General features: G+C 44.1%; 1 protein-coding gene across 4 annotated transcripts in view; it reads right to left on the bottom strand.

Moving 5' to 3' along the window:
- Nucleotides 1–53: 53 nt before the first annotated feature.
- The window catches only part of LOC147152102 (insulin-like), a 70,037-nt gene continuing 48,733 nt past the window's right edge, over nt 54–21,357 (bottom strand). For 2 of the 4 annotated variants that reach the window (XM_086023747.1, XM_086023746.1), the window contains exons 2-3: nt 1,543–1,743; nt 54–310 (exon numbers count right to left, since the gene is read on the bottom strand). In XM_086023747.1, the coding sequence (XP_085879873.1) occupies nt 165–310; nt 1,543–1,732 (336 nt within the window). In that variant the 5' untranslated portion in view covers nt 1,733–1,743 and the 3' untranslated portion in view covers nt 54–164. Of the gene's footprint in view, nt 311–1,542; nt 1,744–4,610; nt 4,672–4,736; nt 5,851–21,357 lie in introns of those variants that run through there. The other 2 variants (XM_086023744.1, XM_086023745.1) reach the window with 2 other exon arrangements.

Genomic DNA, 21,357 nt, shown 5'->3' with positions numbered 1-21,357 from the left:
AACATACTGCCATTTCCGAAGAAAGTCACATCTTTGCAGAGAGGAGCCTTGGGTTAGGGGTCATGAAGCTTTATTTCCTGTCGTTCAAACACAGCCAGTACATCACCTAACATGGACTTGAGGACCTTTTTTTCACAGGTGGTTCTGTATGCGGAGTTAGCAGGTCAGTCGCAGTAGCCTTCCAGGTGGTAAATGCTGCATGGCTTATGACAGCATTGCTCCACGATGCCTCTCTTCACCTTGGACTCATCGCCTCCAGGAAATTTCCTCCACAGCCGCTGTTCTTGCCTGGCCTTTTTAGACAGGGACCCTGAGAGATAAAAAAGAGTTTCCAAAACCGAGTTAAGTCCATCTGCTGTGCGCACCTCAAATTTCTCATATGTGCATTTGGACTCATCACACGTTAATGGAGCCTTAATGGCTTGGCTAGGTAATCTGATCACTTCAATCCATTTAGTCTTGTTAGGAACCTCTTTGGAGGTGTGGGGTGGGGGCTATAGTAGAGACTCCAATAGATTCTATCAAAGCTGTCACCTCTAAACTTATAACATCACCGTATTGTTTGAGGTCCAAGCACCCGTTTGTTTTGCGAATAAGTTAATGAGTATCTTCACTGCCTTGAATTGAGGCGTGAAGTGAAGGCTTTGCTCACTAATGATGATCTGGGGGCGGGGGGATGCATGCTTTTAATGCAGTGTGTTGTCTCTTCGTTTGGCTTGAATTGAATATATGTTCACGCTCGACTGCAGGGCTTCCGCACACAATCCCAGCCAATACAACTATTAACGCCTGTCATCATCTCTTCAACTTCTCTATTAATATTTGGAAATACTATCTGCTCCTTAACTCAAGGCTCCTGAAGGACAATGTTAAAGTGTGGGGGCGGGGGGGTTATTCCGAAAGTTACGTCAGAATCGCAAACGGAAGCCCGTTTAAAATTTGAGGCAGACCGGGTACTATTTTTTTCCCCCCCAGAAAAAAAGGAGAATGACAGACGATGGAAGGGTACCCTTGCTGCTGTCGAATGACGGACCCTCAATTTGTAGTAAAATGCCCAGCTCTGGTAAATAAATTTTAGGAATGGCATACAGATAATGATGAGTCTTTGATTTGGTTATCCCCGTTGTCTCACGCATCTTTCAGTTTGGCCACAAAGATGTTTTTCTATTGACTCTGGTTAAGTTAGCAAATCTTACTTTTCTTTTTTCCTGCACTGCAGTTATTTTAAACTTTTAGCGGTTTCCAGTTATTAGCTGCTAATACTAGAAATAGCTAGGAGCCAGCCAATACGCAGTTAAGCTGTCCAATTTGCCACTAGTGCACTCCGTACACCACAAGTGGCAAAACACTTTAGGAAAATGCTTTTTTTTTCTTCAAGTTGGAGGCATATCTTGACGGCAAACTGCACACTGTAATGGTAGAAATCGGCCAAGTTTACAACTTTAGGGTTGTAGGAATCTCTCATACCCACCAGATGCCAAAGGCAACAATGCACACTTATTGTCAAGACTTCCACAAAAGGATGACTTTGCATGGCCTTACTGAGCAAGTGTTCCAGCTCTCTCTTGTGAAGTCGTTTGGGATTGTGGAAAAAGCCCCTCTCTCCACATACAAAGTACAGGGCGTCCACAAGGTGAAAGCCACAGAGGTGCTGGGCAGGTACAGGCCCAACCCATGGCACTGGGAGCACCAGCAGAAACAGGATGGACAACACCCATGATGCCTTGGCCATAGAATGGAGACCTGATGAAGAAAACACTATTTAGGAGGAATTCTGCATAATTATGGTCTTTATTCGATAACCCATGTGTTTCCACTTGACTGGCCACCTACATAATGTTAGCCCATTGTTTGCGCTAGCACATGTTTTGGAGGTTTGTGGCGCCACGAAAACTACGATTTGTGTGTGTGTTTTACTTAGGTCGGCATGTCTACTACTGCGACTTGTCTTCGCGCCAGTGATACACAGAGTTCACTGCTGAGAGTGCAAGTTTTAAATTTCACTTTTGTTTTTGGAGAAATCCACATATTACTGACAGTGTGTGCTGTAGGAGCCTATATTGTTTAAAATAAAAATGGTGTGTTTGCTGCCAGAAGTAATACGGACAGTGAAATTAGGCAGTTTAAAGATCAGTAGACCCCAAAAATGGCATTAATTCTCCCTCCAGTTTAGCACAAAACACATGCTTGATTTTCTAGCAGACTAAAACTGTCATAGTTTCCAATTTGAAAGAGCATTAGGAGACAAGTACAGGAATTTTGAAGAACAACAAAAATAAATGCACTGAAATCTTATCAAGCTGCAGGTAGCATTCTTGGAATGACATTCATTTTCATTTTGAGTGGCATGGATTTTGGTAAACATCAGATAGCCATTCTCAGATGCAGAAATATTAAAAGAAGGCATGACTGAAGTGATGGACATGATGTTTGGAGGCAAACAAAAATAGGAAATGACAGATACAATTAAGCAAATCCCCCTCTGTTTTATTCAAGTTCAAGTGGTGCCTTGTGATATGAGTTTTATTTGTTCTGTGACCACGTAAAACCGAAAACACTCTGAGTATCTCCAATCATCCTTGCTGATTGAAATGAATAGAAAAGCCAGTCATCCACTGCAGCCTCCCGCCAAAACAACAATTTTTGTGTTTATTTTTTGAAAAGGTAAAATAGCACTCAATAATACTGTACTTTATAAAAACCTAGAGTAATATTGTAACTAAATAGAATGTAAAACCTTAGTTGAAATTACATTCCATGCTGTCATAGGCTAAAATTGCCACACCAAGATCCCTGCAACATTCTAAATTATTAACAGGGTGGTTCTTCATTTTGCGCCTTTATCAAGACATTCTGCTGTGACCTAAACGGTCTAGTAATATGCCTTATATTTTTTCAGAGTAAAAATTCCAACTAAAATGTGTTCTAGTCTTCAAACTGTGGGTTTCCTTTGATCTTCTCATTCTTTTTCAGAAACAAATACAGGGATAAGAGGGCTTATGTCAAACCATCCAGAAAAATAAGTTCGCCTCCATCTGACTGGATCACTGTGTTGCTCTGTTAAAAGCATTTTGAGCCACAACGCTGCTGCCAGGTCTGAACAGGTTTGCTAAATTAAAGACAAAAAAAAAAAAAAAGAAGAAAAGCACCGCATAGAACTTCATTTCCAATTGTTTGCTACCTCGGGCCTCTCAGGTCCACACTGGAAATGTTTACTGAACACTGAGTGTGTCCAACATGCTTAACATTCCTCCTATCCTGGTATGAACCTTGCAGACAGGTCGACCGGTTCAGGATTAATGGCTCTTATCAGAGTTGGACTAAACATAGTGAAGCTGCTCTCTATATGGATAAAGGTCAGGAGACATGAGACAATGGAGAGCACATTCCAATCCAAGCCACATTTGGACCACTGTCCTTTATCTTGCTTTTATTGCGGTCTTTTAATTTGACTGATTGACATAATGGCATATACAGTTTCACTTTCACTCTGTGTTCACCTGTATATACATTACAAAGTCATTCTTGGAACACACCGAGACAAACATACCGTACGTTTAATGACAAAAGACTGAATAAGTTGATTGAATTTTAAAAATAACAAATGTATGTGTTTATGAAACAAGATTAAGAAATTGCATGATCAACATAAAGATAGAAGTGTTCATAAGAGACAATGCGTGCTATTTACGGGAAAAATGAAAACTACATTAGTAGCTAAAAGGAAAAATGCTAAAATCATTATTGTTTAGTTGTAGCTAAGTACAGAGACAGTTCCGGGATTTTCTTTCCCTCCCGGGGCTAAACGGGGGCTTGACTGATATATAGGGGGGGCTAAGAAAATAGTTTGTAAATATATTATACAATATCAATTAAAATGCTGGAGGGGTTTAACTGGGCTACACAGCTTTATGACGGGGAGATAGCCCGCCCTATCCCTGTGTTGCCCATCCCTGGGTAAGTAAATGTTTGCTTCGTTTCTGACAGACATTCAATTCATCTTGGTCTGCTGTAATAATCAATGACTGAATTGAACTATTGACAAAGTGTCTTTTTTTTCCCCTCCAATTGTTCTCAACTCAATTCTTGCAGAAGCCATACTCCATGAAGCAAAACTCCCGTGTTCCAGTATGGTAATTGTAGATTCTGTCAGTGTATCCTCAAGGTCAACCCCCTACCTTAGTGCTTTGCTGATCTTTCCGTTGGTGCAGGATTGTTATTAGTGTCATTAATTAAATCACATTTGTGATTATTACTCCTGGTTTGAAGTTCAGCTTCTGTTTCAAGGTGAAAACATATTTAGCAGCCATTTGGAAACTACACAGAGCCTTTGTGGAGGTCTTATAATGCCCTGCAGATTATTGGCTTGAAAATGAATCATTTTAACAGTTATCTTGAACAATGCACCAGCGCCAGGCATTACGAAATTGGCAATGAGCTCTATCTGGCCCGCCGCTCCTCCATCCGTGCTGGCTGAGTGCCAGGCTCTTGGCACAGTGGAGCGGCTGAATAATACATTTGCCTGTGTTGCTCATTACTTTCATCCTGATTATTATACATGTACATTTTCAAAGTTGAGATCTTGAGGGAATACAGAGAAACACGCTTACCTTTGTCTGAGGCCTCAGTGCAGTGGAGCAGCTGGTGGTTGCAGATGAAAGGGGGGCAGACCTATTGGGTTACACAGGTACAGAGAACATCTCCACTTGGCTACATTTCCAAGACAGATACAGTACCTCCTCACTTGCACCTGTCATTTGTCAGCTTCGGTGTGACACTCTGGTCCACTTATTAACACCGTGACCTGTAGGTATGCTGATCTGTTCTTGAGTAGCACTAAGTCATTTACTCTGTATGGCCATAGAGCAGATTTCAGATAAAGTTGAAAGAGTGAGACAGCCTGAATGACAGAGGTCCCTGGGTGACGGACAAACACCATATGTCACGTTCTGATCACGTTAGGTAATAGATTAAAGGATTTCCTGGCTGGGTAGTGACCACTAGTGGTAAAGATAGAGTGCGGTTGTGCATAAAGAAAACACCAGGTTCAGCACCTAACAGGTAATTATGTAAGCAGCAGCTTAATTCTTCCCCTTTGGCACACTTACCTACTTACCTGTTAAAAATGTAGTTAGTATGGTAATCCAAGTAACATAATATTAAAGAAAAGTACAGTAACTTGATTACATTTAATTGCTTTAGGGATGACTCCAATTCCAAATGTACCAGTACTAAGGAAGACAAAATAAATTCTATATTATTACAGTATATATTTGTCTGGTCTTTTAGGTCAGTGGAATACTTCATAATATTCTTGGTTTTGGAATGAGGGAGGAAGACAGCGCACCCTGAATTCTGAGCCAAAACTTCAGAACTGTTAGGCAGAAATGCTAAATATTTGTTTGATGTGCTATGGATGGATGGATGGATAGATAGATAGATAGATAGATAGATAGATAGATAGATAGATAGATAGATAGATTGCAGGTCACTTCAAGCATGCTTAGTTGTATGAGGTAAGCTATTTTCAAAATGTACTACATAACGTCTAATGGTGAATTTCATATTTAAAAAAAAATCTAGACTATTGGTCAGTCTGCACGTGTGGTGTCATTTTTACACATTATTGACCGATCTAAAGTGTTAGAAATGGTCTCTTTCACAATGCAATGCTGATGGTTGAACAAACTTGCCATTTTTGGGGTCTCCTGAAAAGGGACTATTTTGGAGGTACAAGGTTTTGGCCTGACAACAGCAAAATATGCATGCATATACACACACACACACACATAAGGGCACCACAGTGGTTGACTGATTAGCACATCCGCCTCACAGTGCAGAGGTCATGGGTTTGAATCCGGCCCCGGCTTTCCTGTGTGGAGTTTGCATATTCTCCCCGTGCCTGTGTGGATTTTTTCCGGGAACTCCAGTTTCCAAAAACATCCATGGTAGGTTAATGGAACACTCTGAATTGTCCCTAGGTGTGATTGTGAGAGTGCATGGTTGTTTCTCTATGTGTGCTCCGCGATTGGCTGGCAACCAGTTCGGGGTGTACCCCACCTACTACCCAAAGATGTCCGGGATAGTCTCCAGCACGTCCGCGACCCTTGTGACGATAAGCGGCTCGGAAAATGCTCATTTTCAACACTGCTTATACTGTACAGGGTCGCGGGGGTGCTGGAGTCTATCCTAGCTGACTTTGGGCAAAAGGCGGATAACACCTTGAACTGGTCGCCAGCCAGTCACACACACCGTCATTGAGCGGGAACCGATCCCACGCTCCCTGCATACATTTCAGGCAAGTGTACCACTATAGCATCACCTCATCAGAGGTGGACTGAGTGCTCTGTAGTCTGACGAGTCCACATTTCCAAATAGTTCAACGTGCCCTCCGGGCCAAAGAGGAAATGGAACATCCGGACCGTCAACAGCATCAAGTTCAAAAGCCAGCCTCTGTGATGATATGGCGGTGGGTGTTAGGTAGTGCCCATGGCATGCTTAACGTGCACATCTGTGAAGGCACCGTTAATGCTGCCTTACGGGTTTGGGAGCAACATATGCTGCCATAACAAGAAAAATCCTTTTCAGGGACTTCCCTGCTTATTTCACCACGACAACGCCAAGCCACATTCTGCATGTGTGCATGCATATGAGCACGCGTCGTCAGTTCCCAAATGCTTATCGCGTGTAGTTAGAATGAAAGGTGATGTAACACAGTGGTAAACATGACCCTGTTGCAGATTTTTGGGAAAATGTTGCAGGCATTAGATTCTAAAGGCGTGAATAATTGTTGAACTTTTTTCTTTTTTTTTTAATCCGTTGGACCATAAATATCTTGTCTTTGTAGTGTATTAAAGTACAGTTTAGTGTATTTCTTGAGTTTTACACAATGTCCCAACTTCATTGAAATTGGTGTTTGTACATTACCTGGTAGGCTTAGGGTGAGAGACCACAATGCTAAGCGTTGTTAGATGTTGCTGTTCCTGGTTTCTTTAAACAAGAAACAAACACGTGGGACCAAAGATACAGCGTCCGAACCGCATGTTACTGAATGATTGCAGGTCATCTATTCAATAAGGCAGCTGTTTTGTAGCACGTGTGCCATTTGTGAATCAGATTGCACCATTAAAAACTTATTGCGAAATGTTAGGGAATCGGAAGAGGTGTTTGCCAGCACGCTTGCCGTACTTACTATAATCACGTTTGGCTGTTTATCAATACCACTTTAATGTGTCATTTTGTGTAGCCAGTGTAGACAGCAATGAATTTGGCACTTAAGTATATAATGTGTGGGAAATTAATGACATTCTGGATGCTAGCACCACTAGCTTAAGATAGGTCAGTTTGTAACAGTTATAAATGAGGTGTTGTGAAAATGTCAGAGACTGCCTTTTGTTGCTCAATCAGCCCGCATTGACACAATTATCCAATTGTTTCCACGGGTCACATGTAATGGACTCTGTACACACAGCACTTTCACTGATAGTGGCATGTCATTTTTCTGCAGGTATATAAAAGCACAGCGACCACATCACAGATGAGAAAACTTGAAAGCCAATTGACGCTGAATATAGCATCACACTGCAGTGTTGGCTGGATAAACTATCTGCTCACCACTGAGAATGAAAACAATCCATGTCATTTTGACCTTTGAAAAGTACTGCCGCTCTATGGGATATACAACACGCACGACTCATAGTCACACATTTGGTGACAGAGGCTATTTTTCAGTCTGAAGTCAATCTAGTAGCTTCGCTTGTAAGATATTGACAGCGGAAACTGTTATGCCATCTTACATTTCCACTAGAAATGCCTGGTATGTTACCGTGCAAAAGGTCCATTGCATAACAAATGGATGTGGCCAGGAGTTTGACGCGCAAGAGAATGCCAAGGAATCAGAAATATACATTGTAATATATTTTTAGTGATCCTTGTGTGTCTACAGGAGATTTTATGGGCTTCCAATGGAAATCAGAGGCAATATACAGAAGAGGTCTCTTTGCAGCCATGATAGTTTTCACTGGAAAGCCTTTCTTAAAGATTGCCTGTGTTTACAAAAGTTTTTTTTGTTTTCTTTTGTTCATTCAACCAAAAAGAGCAAACTCACCCAAGCATGAGTGGGCCTTTTTTTGTCCACTGAGGCAAAAGCCATGGCAAAATAGGAAAGGGACTCCTCCAGACTGTTTCCACAAGTTTGGAAGCATAACATCTTTCATAATGTCTATGCAAGGCCAGGTCAATCTCAAGAGGAAAGCCATACCATTTATGTTCTTCAAGCAAACCTTTAGCTAGCACCGGTTATACCTTATAGAGGTGGTGTTATTCACAAGTCTGCCTCAATTTAGTCCACAAAGCGGTTGGTAGCGCTGCCTTTAACCAGAGCTGGGCATTTTACTAAAAATTGAGCGCCCGTTATTCATCATAAAATGTGCATTATCTCTGATACAGTATATACTAGGGTTGCCAACCGTCCCTTGAAAAACGGAATCGCCTCGTATTTAGGTATGTCAGCACGCGTCCCTGTACTGAGTTGTAAAGGGACTTTGTCCCATAATATCGTCAGGGAAAAAAAAAAATCTGTCAAATGTCGTTTGCATTAATGAACAACAGTTCCCTCTATATGACACTTTACGGTAACATTCGTGCATATCAGGATACAGAATCCGCTTATCTTATTGGTCGAGGTAATGACGCTTGCCTAAGTCTATAGCAGAAGTCATCAAAGCAGCATGACAAATTTGTTGTCCACCAGGCAACGCCACAGATGGACATGGTACGTAAGGATTTTTTTTTTTTCAACCTTCCGATCAAGGTTAATATGGGCATGTGCAACGAATGTCAGCTTTTTATGGACAAACAACATATACAGTACCAGTAATAATTTTGGGTTAGAATAAGTACAATTGATTGACAAGTACGTTAAATAGATTAAAGACACATAAACATAATAAAGCAGCTACTTTCTTTACTTACAGAGTGCCTTTCTGAGAATGGGCCAGATTTAGACGAGAGGTCATGCATAATATAATTTTATATCAAAGGATGACTCAGTCGTCGAGTACACTCCTGGGAACAATCGCTTCTATCCATCTTTTAATTTGAGCATTTCTACCTGGTGTGGTAGTAACATGCTCTATAAAAGAAAAGCTGCATTTGAATTTCAATAGATAAGATGCCAGCCATTAAAAAGTGGATAAAATCAATGATTAATTGCCAATGGAATATCATTATTCTATGTTCTCATTAATTTGAGATACATATCCTAGTGTGTGAGACCCCAAATCAGATGTTGTTCTTGCTACGCTGTATTAACTACAAAGGGGTTCTTTCAAATTAAAGACAGTCTGTATACAGGCACTTTTATTTTATTTAGAAAACTGAAGCACAGCTGCTACTTGAACCTCCTTGGGTACATTCTTGAGACATCTGGGAAACAACACCAAACCGAAAATTTCCAGACTGCACTCATGATGAAAGCCTACTTTTTGTAGAGTAATTAAAAAAGTTAAATCTGTTAGACCCCATGGGAAACTGCGCTAAGAAAGCATTTGAATTTTTTTTTTGATTGCATTTCAGCATGTGTGTTGAAGTGAACAACATCTATCCATTCATATTCTCTGTACTGCTTATCCTTACAAGGGTCGCAGCTGTGCTGGAGCCTATCCTAGCCGACTTTGGATGAGATGCAGCGTAAACCTGAACTGGTCACCACACAATCACAGGGCGCATGTATGAACAACCGGACACACTTATGTTCACACCTATGGACAATTTTGAGTGTTCAATTAACCTACTGTGCATGTTTTTAGAATGTGAGAAGAAACCGCAGTAGCTGGAGCAAATTCCACACAGGAAGGCCGGAGCTCGGATTCGAAGCTGCAATCTCTGAACGTTGATGGAGTTGTTGCTAACCAATTGTCCTCAACACGTGAACAGCAACTTAGAAACAATTTACGGGACCAAATATTGATATTAGGACGCTGCATCATTGTCTCTCCCATTATAGTACCAATACACTAGCATCAGATATTGAGTTAATGTCACGTCTGTGCAGTTGTGCGCTTAATGACAAATTTGACATTTTAATGTTCATCACTGTTTGACCAGATTAGTTTGAATAGCCCAATGAAAAGAGAAATATTCTATTGCTTCTTCATTTGTTTACCATTTGCCTGCTGTGAACTCAACTTTGTCTTGTTTTACTTGACAACACACAACATGGGAATAAATCGGATGACCTGTATTTACTGTAGTTTCAATAAAACAAGGATAACCATCTTGCATAAAGGACTATTAGAGTCTATTTTTTGCTTGCTCAAGTCTGATTGATACACACAGGTCAAATTGGATGTGTAAATTCACAATTAATTATGAATTACGGTCATGTCAATGTGAAATGTAAACACACAGGTTGAAAATATAATGGACTTTGTATAAGCAGACGTGCAATATATCTCATTACAAGCACGAGAAGACGCTGCCCTTAGTGGAGAAGTTCAAGTATTTGGGGGTCTTGTTCGCAAGTGAGGGAAGGATGGAACCGGAGCTCAACAAGCAAATTGTTGCAGCTTCTGCATTCATATCCGTCTGTCATTGTGAAGACGAAGTATAAGTGTTGCCAATCACAATCCATCATGTCCTATTCAGCAATTGACAACAAGCTGATCATCTGCGGGCACCCTGAGCTTTTCGATATGCCCTGCTACTCATAATGAGATGCTAGAAGGACCAGGCATCGCTAATGGTCACTGTAGCAGTGGCTGTATCTGGTGAGTATATATACAGTAACAGTACGTTATTTAATTACAGCTGTTGGTTGTAATTTACGGGAAACCTAGTTTGACAGTGCACAGCGCACATTCACCGATCACAGGTGATACCAACACACTGATTGTCTGATGTGACTAGTGTTTTTTTTTTTCTTCTTCTGTTCTGAGGGAATGGGAGACAAATGAAAAGGCCTCCAGGACATCTTTTTGACAGGGCACCCATCCATCCATCACTCCATTATGCATGCCGCTTATCCTCACGAGGGTTGCGGGCGTGCTTGAGCCGATCCCAGTTGTCTCCGGGCAGTAGGCAAGGTACACTCTCCATGCAAAATCTATGCCAATGAAGGAGGAAGAAAATAAAGAGTGGCTAGGCAGAAGGGTCACATAAAATCTGGACGCATTTTACAGTCCTGTCTTTTCTCGACCCCTTAGATTTGTAGATAAAAACACTCATATGTTTCATTTTATTTTATTTAGCTTTTAACCGCCATTAACATAACAGTTCCAAAACATGAACAATATATAAGTGCAATATGAAAATTAAATACAATAAATAATAACATTTAAGTTTCTTACAGGGACATTTTTGCTGCGCGCCCCATTCCTCTGGCCACCATAGGTCGCGGCATACGATCTGATACTGATATAGACTGCTTCAAGAGGTATTGCTCTGTCCCCACCAATATTTGAAATACTTTTCATTTTTTAATGTACTTTGTGTTGAATTTTATGTATGACAAGTGCTATGAATTAAGTTTGATTGACAGGTATGTAATAACTTGTCAGCATTTACAGATCAAATGCCTCGATCATCAGGATGGCACTGTGGTCGACTGGTTAGCACGTCCGCCTCACAGTGCAGAGGTCGTGGGTTTAAATCCAGCCCTGGCCTTCCTATGTAGAATTTCCATGTTCTCCCCGTGTCTGCGTGAGTTTTCTCTGGGAACTCCGCTTTCCTACCACATTCCAAAAACATGCATGGTAGGTTGATTGATCACTCTAAATTACCACACAGTGTGATTGTGAGTGTGTATGTTTGTTTGTCTCTGTGTGCCCTGCAATTGGCTGGCAACCAATTCGGGGTGTCCCCCGCCTGCTGCCCGAAGACAGCTGGGATAGGCTCCAGCACCCCCGCGAGCCTCGTGAGGAGAGAGTGGTATAGATAATGGATGGATGGATGCCTCAATCAAATGAGAGGTGACCTGAGTCAGGAGAAGCTGCTTGTACTGCTCATAATAGCCCAAGGCCACCAGGAGAACATTTGGATGTCATTATATCCAGAGGTGGGCAATTTACAAAATTTTGTCCGTCAGGCATCGTCAGTCCGTCATTTTTTTAAGCTAAACCGAACTGTAATCGTCAATCGGTCAGCCCATCGTGGTATTTTAACTGCACTTCTGTCAGTAAATTTCACTAGTGCTGCAGTCCATCTATCATCAATCCGTCCCCCGACCCGCGCCCCCTCAAAAAAAACATGTCATAGTCCACCAGATCGATAATCCAAGGTGATTAAAATGGTAAATGCAGTGCACTATATATTAGTGTATCCACATCATACATAGAGCTTTGAACACATACACTCACAGATAATTCACATATACTTATACAGCGCTGGTGGCGCACGCTGGTGGCTGCCTGCAGCGTGCAGCCTAAAATGCCCCAAAAATTTAATTTAAAGTTTAAAATGTCTTACCTCAACTAGAATCCTGCTCCGAATTTTCGCCAATCTTAAAATAAATTCCAAGTAGCTGGCACTCCTACTGTTGTCTATACAGGGGTTTTCCTACATTCAAAATTGAGAGGCATTTGCTGCTATTTTGGCTGACTTATTTACAAGTCAAGGCATGGGGACAATGGAGGAAGCTTTGATAAATAAAGGGCATTTACTCTATTAACACTTAAAGATACATCTTGTCTCCTCTAGATTTGCCTATTCAAAATGAGCAAAAAATGGGTGTTTTTTGTTACAATGAAAGGTACATTTGTAAATCAGTAGGAAAAGTCTCATTTTTTACCTCCTGGCTGGCCACCACTTCCAAATATGGGAACGTTGTTGCGTGTCTGATAAAGGCTCGTCCGAACGCGGTATTTGAACAGATTATGTTCAGAAAGCAAGGTACCAGCTACTGTACGTGCATCTCACGATGCACTTTTACGCAAATGAGATTTGGGGAAAAAACGTTGAGTAGTGTTGCCTACCAAGTTCTCTTTCAAAATGGGAGGGAAAACAAATCTGAGCATAACAAAAATAGTGTAACAAATTGGGTACTCTGTGTTGTGGTCGAATTTGTGTTTTGCTGAGTTGTGTTGTTTCCGAGGTAAATTAATGGATCGCATGGCTCGCTGGATGGGAGGGATGTGCGAGAGGAGTGGAGGGCGAAGAAGAGGGAGAGCTGTTGTAATTTTGGACGGAACGGTTGTTGTACTGTATTGGCGTCAGCTGCGGCCCACAGTAGCCGGTTGGACTAATAAAAAAGTGGGATAACTAAACTACATCTAACAGCGTGTTCATGGAAGACGCTACACTGGTGTCAGAACGTAAAAAAATAAAATAAAAAAACAAGACGAGTGGAGCTAACGTTCAAAGTTTCACCTAGCTACCGTCCTGACCCCAGTGAACGACTCTGGAGCTATGCTACCAATTGTCCATCCAAAGATAATGATGTAGAAAGCTGAGGACCTGGGTCAGTTTGCCACCTCTGCTCTGACTTGGGGGTAACCTCTGCACAGAGAGGGAGTGAGAGATATGACTTCTAAGATGGCTGCTGAGGAGGCTTTGGCCTGGCTGGCCGTTTCAAAGAGGGGCGTGACACATGTGCCAATAAGGTGGAGGCTAGGGCTAATATGGTGGAGTGACTATGATGCTCTAGTGGGCGTGCTTAAGAGGCGCTTTGGACTTTGCATTATGACCAGTCTGCTCCGCTCTGAGTTGTGCAGCCAACAAAGGTGTGTAGGGAAGACTATGAGGGACCTTTGCAATGACGTTAAAGGGCTGGTTTACCACACCAATGCCCATATGCCTGTAACCATTCAAGGTGAATTGAAGCGTGACCATTTCCTCCAGGCACTTCAATTGGGCGAACTGCATGTACAGACACTGCTGGCTCACCCCAAGTCCCTTCTGGAAGCTGTGGACCACGCATTAGAGAGGGAGATGCTGTGTGTTTCACCCCTAGTGGCTATGGTGAATGATTCTCCGAGAATGAGGGCTCCAAGCGGGACCGTGTTGGACACGGCTACACCTACCTGCGCAGAGGAGCTGATTCAGCTGGTTCCTGGGTCATCGACTGGGGCGAGGTGGTATCAGCACATTGGATGATAAAGTTCAGGCTGTCAAAGACTGGCCAACTCCCAGATCAGTATGGGAACTGAAGAGCTTTGTCGGACTGTCTTCATATTACCAGCGTTTTGTGAAAGGGTTTTTGTGCATTGGTGCACTCTTGTTCCGACTGCTGCAGAAGGGGGAGGACTTTGTGTGGAGGAGTGCCAGTCAGCATTCACCTCATTACAGCGAGCACTCACTGAGGCCGCAATTCTGGCTCCACCTGACATATCCCTGTCCTTTGTTCCCGACACTAATGCCAGCAGTGTTGCGTCAGGGGTGGTACTTTCACAGGTGACACCTGGAGGGGAGAGGGTGGTGACATATCACAGCAGGATATTCGTCTGCAGGCGGGAGTTACTCACTGTGGTCACCGCCATCCGGCACTTCAAATACTACCTTGGGGGCCAGGTGATGACTAGGCCTTGCAGTGGTTGATGAAATTCAAGGAGCCGGAGGGCCAGCTGGCACGCTGGATTGAAGAACTGCAGGCTTATGACTTCACTGTGGTTCAGAGACCCGACACTCAACATGGGCTTTCCCGCAGACCCTGCATTACCGATTGCTGCCACTATTGTGAGAAGAGGGAGACATGAGAGGATGAGGAGCAGCAGCCAGACGTGAAATGTGCAGCAGGAAGGCCCGCTGACATTGGTCTGGTGCGTGCTTGGGTGACCGTACAACGCAGATCTTCATGGCAGGAATTCGGCATGTGCTCTCGTGACACAAAGGGACTCTGGTCGATGTTTGACACCCTGCGGCTGCTAGATGGAGTGCGACAAAGAGGATGGAAGAAACAGGCCACTGGGGAAACATGGTGGCAAGTGGTGGGGCTGAAACTCCTTTGTGAGAGGGTGCTTAGGGCAATGCATGGAGGCCCAGGATTAGGTCACTTCCTGGTCGGAAAGACGCTCCGCCGACTTCGACAGGAATTTTACTGCGGTCAGCATAGGTGGGATGTGAAGGACCCCTGTCTTCGCTGTGATAGCTGCACCGCAGCGGCGTATTCAGGGAAGACGCTACAATATGAAGTTCAACGCAGGACGTTTTAACACAGTTTTTGTTGAATATCATGGCAACCCCCCCCCAAAAAAATAACAAAAACAAAACAACAACACCAGCACAAATACACAGCAAAACTAGCATATCTTGTGAGCTCATATGACGGTCTATTTTATGTGTGCCCATATGCATATTGTGGCTCTTTGCAATAGCACTTTAAAAATGGCTCTAGTGTTAATAAAGGAATGCTTTAACGTGATAATAGCCATTTTAATTAGAACTATTAACTTAAAGTATGCTCCCTGTAAAAGAAAGCGAGTACGTTGAATTTACAGAATACATGCACGTCATGGCATATGGTCAGGATGGTACCACCTCTGCCTCAATCTGAGACAGGAAAAAACCTGCTATAAATGCTCGTTGCCTTCTGCTTCTTGGTTCATTGGTGGATTAAAACTCTTTAGCGAATACCGCCACCTACTGTATACACCGTACTGTATATATAGTCAATAGAAGAAACCCTGATTGTGTTTAGCCCCGCGAACAAATACACGAGACAGGTGGGTTCTGGTGGGAATGGTCAGTCGTCAGCAAAACGGGCATCCGGCAGTCACAGACTGAGGTTACCATCTATAATTGACCCGGAAACCCACATCCATCAGTGCTTAGTCCATCGTTTTATAAAAAAAAAAAATTAAGTGTCCATTATTCGTCAAACATCCACAAAACAGGCCTCTGTCAGTGACAGAGTGATGGACCCTCCGTCCGTACTGATGGAATGCCTACCTCTGATATGTATTCATGATATGAGTACACTTTATGCACTTGCTTTTGTCACCTGATACAAGTTCAGTTTGTACTGGGCTCGCTGGACGGTGAAGCCAAGAGGGAAGTGTTGGCAGTTGCTGAAGGTGATCGCAACACACCTGAGAAGATTTTCCATATCCTCAAAGGGCTGTACAGGGACAACACACCAACAGCAACCTTGAGAGCACAGTTTTTCAACTGCAGACAATCACTACGATCCTTCTCATTGCAGATTAGAGAACTCTTTTCTAGACTGAAAAACTGAACTGATGCTGGCTTGGGTGAGGGTGATGCCCTGGTGCGTGACCAGTTCCTCCTGGGCCTGAGAGAGGGACTCATTCGTCAAGCCCTGAAGCTGCAGCTCTGGCGAATTCCAGCGCATACGTTCGAGGATGTCCGTAAGGAGCCTCTGGCACAATAGATGGACCAGGTGGAAACCATGGACCAGACTGTGGACTGTCTAGTGGCGAGTTCCATGGCTCCAAATCCAGGTACAGTAGTTGATTGGAAGCAAGAGTTAAAGGAAGAAATTATCTAAAAGCTCACATGAGTGAGTCGTCCAAGAGTCTGCTTGCGGAGCTTCGTAACAGCCGACCGACAGATTTAACCTGGGACAGGTCCTTCTCTGATGTACACGGAGAACAAGAACCCCATCCAGCAGACCACACAACTCTAGATTGCAGTGGGATAGCCAAGGACAGCCCATCTGTATCGGAAGTGGAGTCGCTGGACACATCAGCCTTCACTGTCCTGCCCGCCCGACTTCCCAGGTGGATTTTCAGAGTGCCCGGTCACTGTGAGGAGAGTGTCCGGTATAGCCTTCACAAGTTCCTCCTCCCACACATGAAATGCCTTAGTTGGACAATGCACCGTAGTCTAAATTAGTTAACAACCAACCGGTTCAGTGCCTGGTAGACACTGGTTCACAAGTTACTCTGTTTGCTGAAAGTCTGAACTCTTTGGCCAACCGCAGATGCATGGGTGCCAGACTCCTTGGCTGACTCTACGGGGAGCTAATGGGCTAGATATACCATATGTGGGTTATCTAGTGGCTGATCTCCAGGTGCGTGGAGTCCAGGTGCCAGATAAGGGGATTGTCATTGTTAAAGATAACTGTTTGGGGGCTCATCGGGCCCTGTTAGGAATGAATGTCCTTGCTGCATGTTGGGAGGATCTGTTTCAGGGAGACAGCATGACAAGCATTTGCACCAGAACCCCAGAAGACAGGGAGTGGGAACCAGTCATTGCTTACTGCCGCCGTATCCAGACCAGCTTGGCCCACCAAGAACAAACAGACACCGCCTGGGTAGCCTGCCGCTATCAGCCCAGCTCTAAGATCGCCAAACCACTCAATGAGCTATTGGTGGGCACTGGACACCCCAGGGGGCGACGGTCTCCCACGATAGAGTGGAGCCCCGAGTGTAATACAGCCTTTCAAAGACTCAAAGAAGCGCTACTCCAGGCACCCATTTTAGCCTATGCAGACTTCGTAAAGCCCTTCATTGTTTACACTGATGCAAGCAACTGTGGGTTGGGAGCAGTTCTGGCACAGCAACAGGGTGGGGCAGAGAGAGTCATTGCATACGCCAGTCGGAGCCTTCACCCGGCGGGCCAGAATGATTCAAACTACAGCTCTTTCAAACTTGAGCTCTTGGCTATGAAATGAGCACTAGCTGAAAATTTCAAAGATTACCTCTGGGGGGCAAAAGTCACTGTTGTGACTGACAACAACACGCTGGTCCACCTGCGCACCGCTAATCTGGGGGCGGTCGAGCAGCGGTGGGTAGCCCAATTGGCGAATTTTGAATATCAAATCCAGTACTGTCCAGGCAGACAGTATACTAATATAGATGTGCTCTCCAGACTCCCTTCTGCAGGTGGCGAACCCCTCACTGATGCCCCACCATCGGGGGAGGATGGGCTTCTGGTCGGGATAGTGGAGGCTGGGACTCCATCCAACCATTGGAGAGAACGCCACGAGGAAGACGAGGACCTGATGGCAGTCCGTCGGTACTTTGAGCAAGGAGTGTTGCCAACTGCACCTGAGAGGAAGGGAATGACCCAGATCGTCAAGCGGCTACTTGGACAGTGGGAGCACTTGAGTTTGAAGGAAGGTGTATTATGTCGGTTAGTCCAAGACCAGCTGACAAATGAAATGGTCTCCCAATAGTGCTTCCCCAGACTCAGGTGCAGCCGCTCCTGGATGCCTACCACTCCCAACTGGGCCACTAAGGCCAAGAACGGACACTGTCCCTCATGAGGCCTTATTTTTATTGGCCACAAGGGACCAAGGGGCAAACTTCGAGTCAACTGTGATTGGAGAACTGTGTCAATTGTATGGCTGCAAGAAGACGCACACCTTACCACCCCGAGGGGAATGGGTTGTGTGAAAGGTTTAACCAGACAATGTTGAGCCTTTTGGGTACCCTGGAAGCGGAACAACAACAAAGGTGGGTGTAGTACTCCCCTCTGTGATGCAGGCATACAATAACAATGTCCAAAGTTACAAAGGCTACGCCCACACCTACCTGATGTTCGGACATCATGTGCGCCTTCCTGTTGACTCTGATGGGGTCTCGAGCATGACCGAATGGTTGAGTCAACATCACGAAAGGCTTGAATATGCAATATATAGCAAGGTCTCTGACCACCTGGTGGCAGCGGCAGCACGGAACAAGCACCAGTACGACCGGGCCCCGCGAGATGCACCGCTACTGCCTGGGGAGCGGGTGTTGGTCCTCGACAACCGACGACAGGGGAAACTCGGCGACCGCTGGGAGTCTACGCCATATGTGGTGGTGAGCCGTTCGAAGACAGACATGCCGGTCTACGGTGAGACCCGAAGGAAGGCCGGGCCCAGACCGTATGCTGCATTGCAACCTGCTTCACCCATGCCCCAACTATCCGGAGGAAGACTAGAGAGTGCAGGGGGAAGTGACCGCTATACCCAGACCAATGATGGCCTGGGCCTGGGTTCCAGTGACAAGACGTGTGGAACAACCCTCTGTATTTCATCGACGCGTGTCATCCCTTGGGGCAAACGGGTTCACAGCGGTTGGTCTAGCTTCCCCAACCGGTCACACTTTTCACCAGGATTATACTTTTTTTTTTTTTTTTTTTTAATCTGTGCTGTGATTTAACAAATAAAAAACAGTTGGATAAGTTTATGTCACAACTATGCTTGTTTGCATCTAATACAGATAAAGGAATGCGGAAATCATGAGCTGCAGACCCTGAGATGGAAAGGAAGGTTCTTTTATTTATTGATTTCTTTTTTTAAACAGTGTGACTCCACTGCTGCCAGCCAGGCTAAGATTTTTGTCATAAGCTTCATTTCCTCCCTGCAACTAGCGCCAACCGAGAAGAAAGAAGTCAGATTTAAAGTTTACAAATTCATATATGAAGCCAGCACTGTGCCGCATCAGGACCAGTGGAAAAACAGGTACATGTCTGGGGTACAATCTTTGCAGAGAGGGAACTAGGCTTTCTGTTATCAGTTAATAATTATTCTATTTCTAATTTTTGCCATATCTTTTTGAATCTTGAATCAAACAATAAAAGCACTTTAATTTATTTCATGCTCTTTCTTTCTAATATTTAAAATGCTGTTGATACACACTGAATCAAAATGTGTCTTTTGTCACGTTTCAAAAGTTCAGGTCAGTAGGAGGTTTATGTCTGTGTTTACCTGCAGTGTAGAAATAGTTAAGTTAATCGCTAAATACTGTCCACTTCGATATACAATACAAGGTGAAAAAGCAGAAATACGAAAAAATATATACACAATACAACAGTGAGTACATGACAGTAATATCTGCTTTTATTATATTTTTCAGGAATGGCTGCAAAATCTTTCTGCAATGCAAAGCCCTCATGTTGCACTTGTCCCCAGAGGTCAGCGCCTGGTAGTGGCAGGCCAGCAGGCAGTTGGAGCGTGCCAGAGCTCACTAAATGTAATTGAGTTGTATTAAAAATGTGTAAACTGTCATCTACATTAAAACTGTTGCTAGTAGATGATCTATTTCATTGATATGGCTGTTCAGCTGCTTTCATCAAGGAATCATAAATGTATTTGAGTTTATAAAATGTTATAGTTGTACAGTGTGTAGATACATGTGGGTATAAGAATAAGAATAAGAAGGCCTTTATTGTTCCCACAGCGGGGAAATTTTCAGTGTTACAGCAGCAAAGATATAGGTCACACAGGGAGGGCGGCATAATGTAGCCATTAATGTATAACATTAACGGCAAACATTCAGGATCAAACCTATGTAAATATACGCAGTAACTATGTGTATATACACATATACATACACACCAACATACATCTACATAAAAAGTATGAAGGAACACTCATTTTAGCCTGTACATAGTACAGAGGAAAAATACTCTAAGTAAGTGACAGTATCTGCAGTGCTGCAGTGAAATGTAAGGAACAGCATTGGATAAAAATAAAATTAGACTAACAAATGTTGAGTATTGCATGATATTAGCTCAGGTGCAGGACTGCACAATTGCACTAATGTCCGCCAGTTTGTAGCGACTACACAATGTTCTTGTTAAAGAGTCTGACAGCAGCAGGCAAGAAGGAGCGGCGGAATCTCTCCTTTGCACAGCGAGGGTGTAACAATATGTCACTGAAGGAGCTGTGGAGTGCTGTTAGGGTGCCCAGGAGGGGGTGGGCCGAGTTGTCCAGCATTGATGACAGCTTGGCCATCATCCTCCTGTCCCCCACTGAGTCAACAGAGTCCAGGGAGCAGCCCAGGCCAGAGCCGGCCCTCCTGACCAGTTTGTCCAGCCGCTTCTTGTCCCGGGCCGAGACGCCGCCTGCCCAGGTGACCACTCCCTGGAAAATGACCGGTGCAACCACCGAGTCATAAAAGTTCCTGAGGAGTGTCCCCTGAACCCCAAAAGACCTCAGTCCTGAGTCCTGAGTAGGAAGAGTCTGCTCTGACTCTTCCTATAGAGGGCGTCTGTGTTGTCGCTCCAGTCCAGTTTATTGTTCAGATGAACACCCAGGTACTTGTAAGTTGAGACACTCTCAACATCTGTTCCCCGGATATTCATTGGTGCAGGTGCAGAGTGATGGTGCCTACAGAAATCCACCACCATTTCTTTGGATTTCCCCGCATTGATCAGGAGGTGGTTCTGCTGGCACCAGTCCACAAAACCCTGAGTAAGTTCTCTGTACTTCCGATCATCTCTGCCTGTGATGAGGCTGACAATCGCAGAGTCGTCAGAGAACATCTGCAGGTGACAGGGAAGGGTGCTGTAGTTGAAGTTGGAGGTGTAGAGACGTCAGCGCCACTGGTCTGAAGATGTTGAGCTCCTTCGGGTGGGGGGTCTTTGGCACCGGAACCAGGCAGGAGGTTTTCCACAGCTGGGGGACTCTGCCCAGCTTCAGACTCAGGTTGAACATGTGCGGGGCAATTCCACACAGCTAGTCTGCGCAGG

The sequence above is a fragment of the Filicampus tigris genome, chromosome 2 (assembly GCF_054856515.1).
Source record: "Filicampus tigris isolate MCC_2025a chromosome 2, RoL_Ftig_1.0, whole genome shotgun sequence".
In the NCBI taxonomy this organism is placed as follows: Eukaryota; Metazoa; Chordata; class Actinopteri; order Syngnathiformes; family Syngnathidae; genus Filicampus; species Filicampus tigris.
This window is presented reverse-complemented; position numbering and strand designations above follow the sequence as displayed.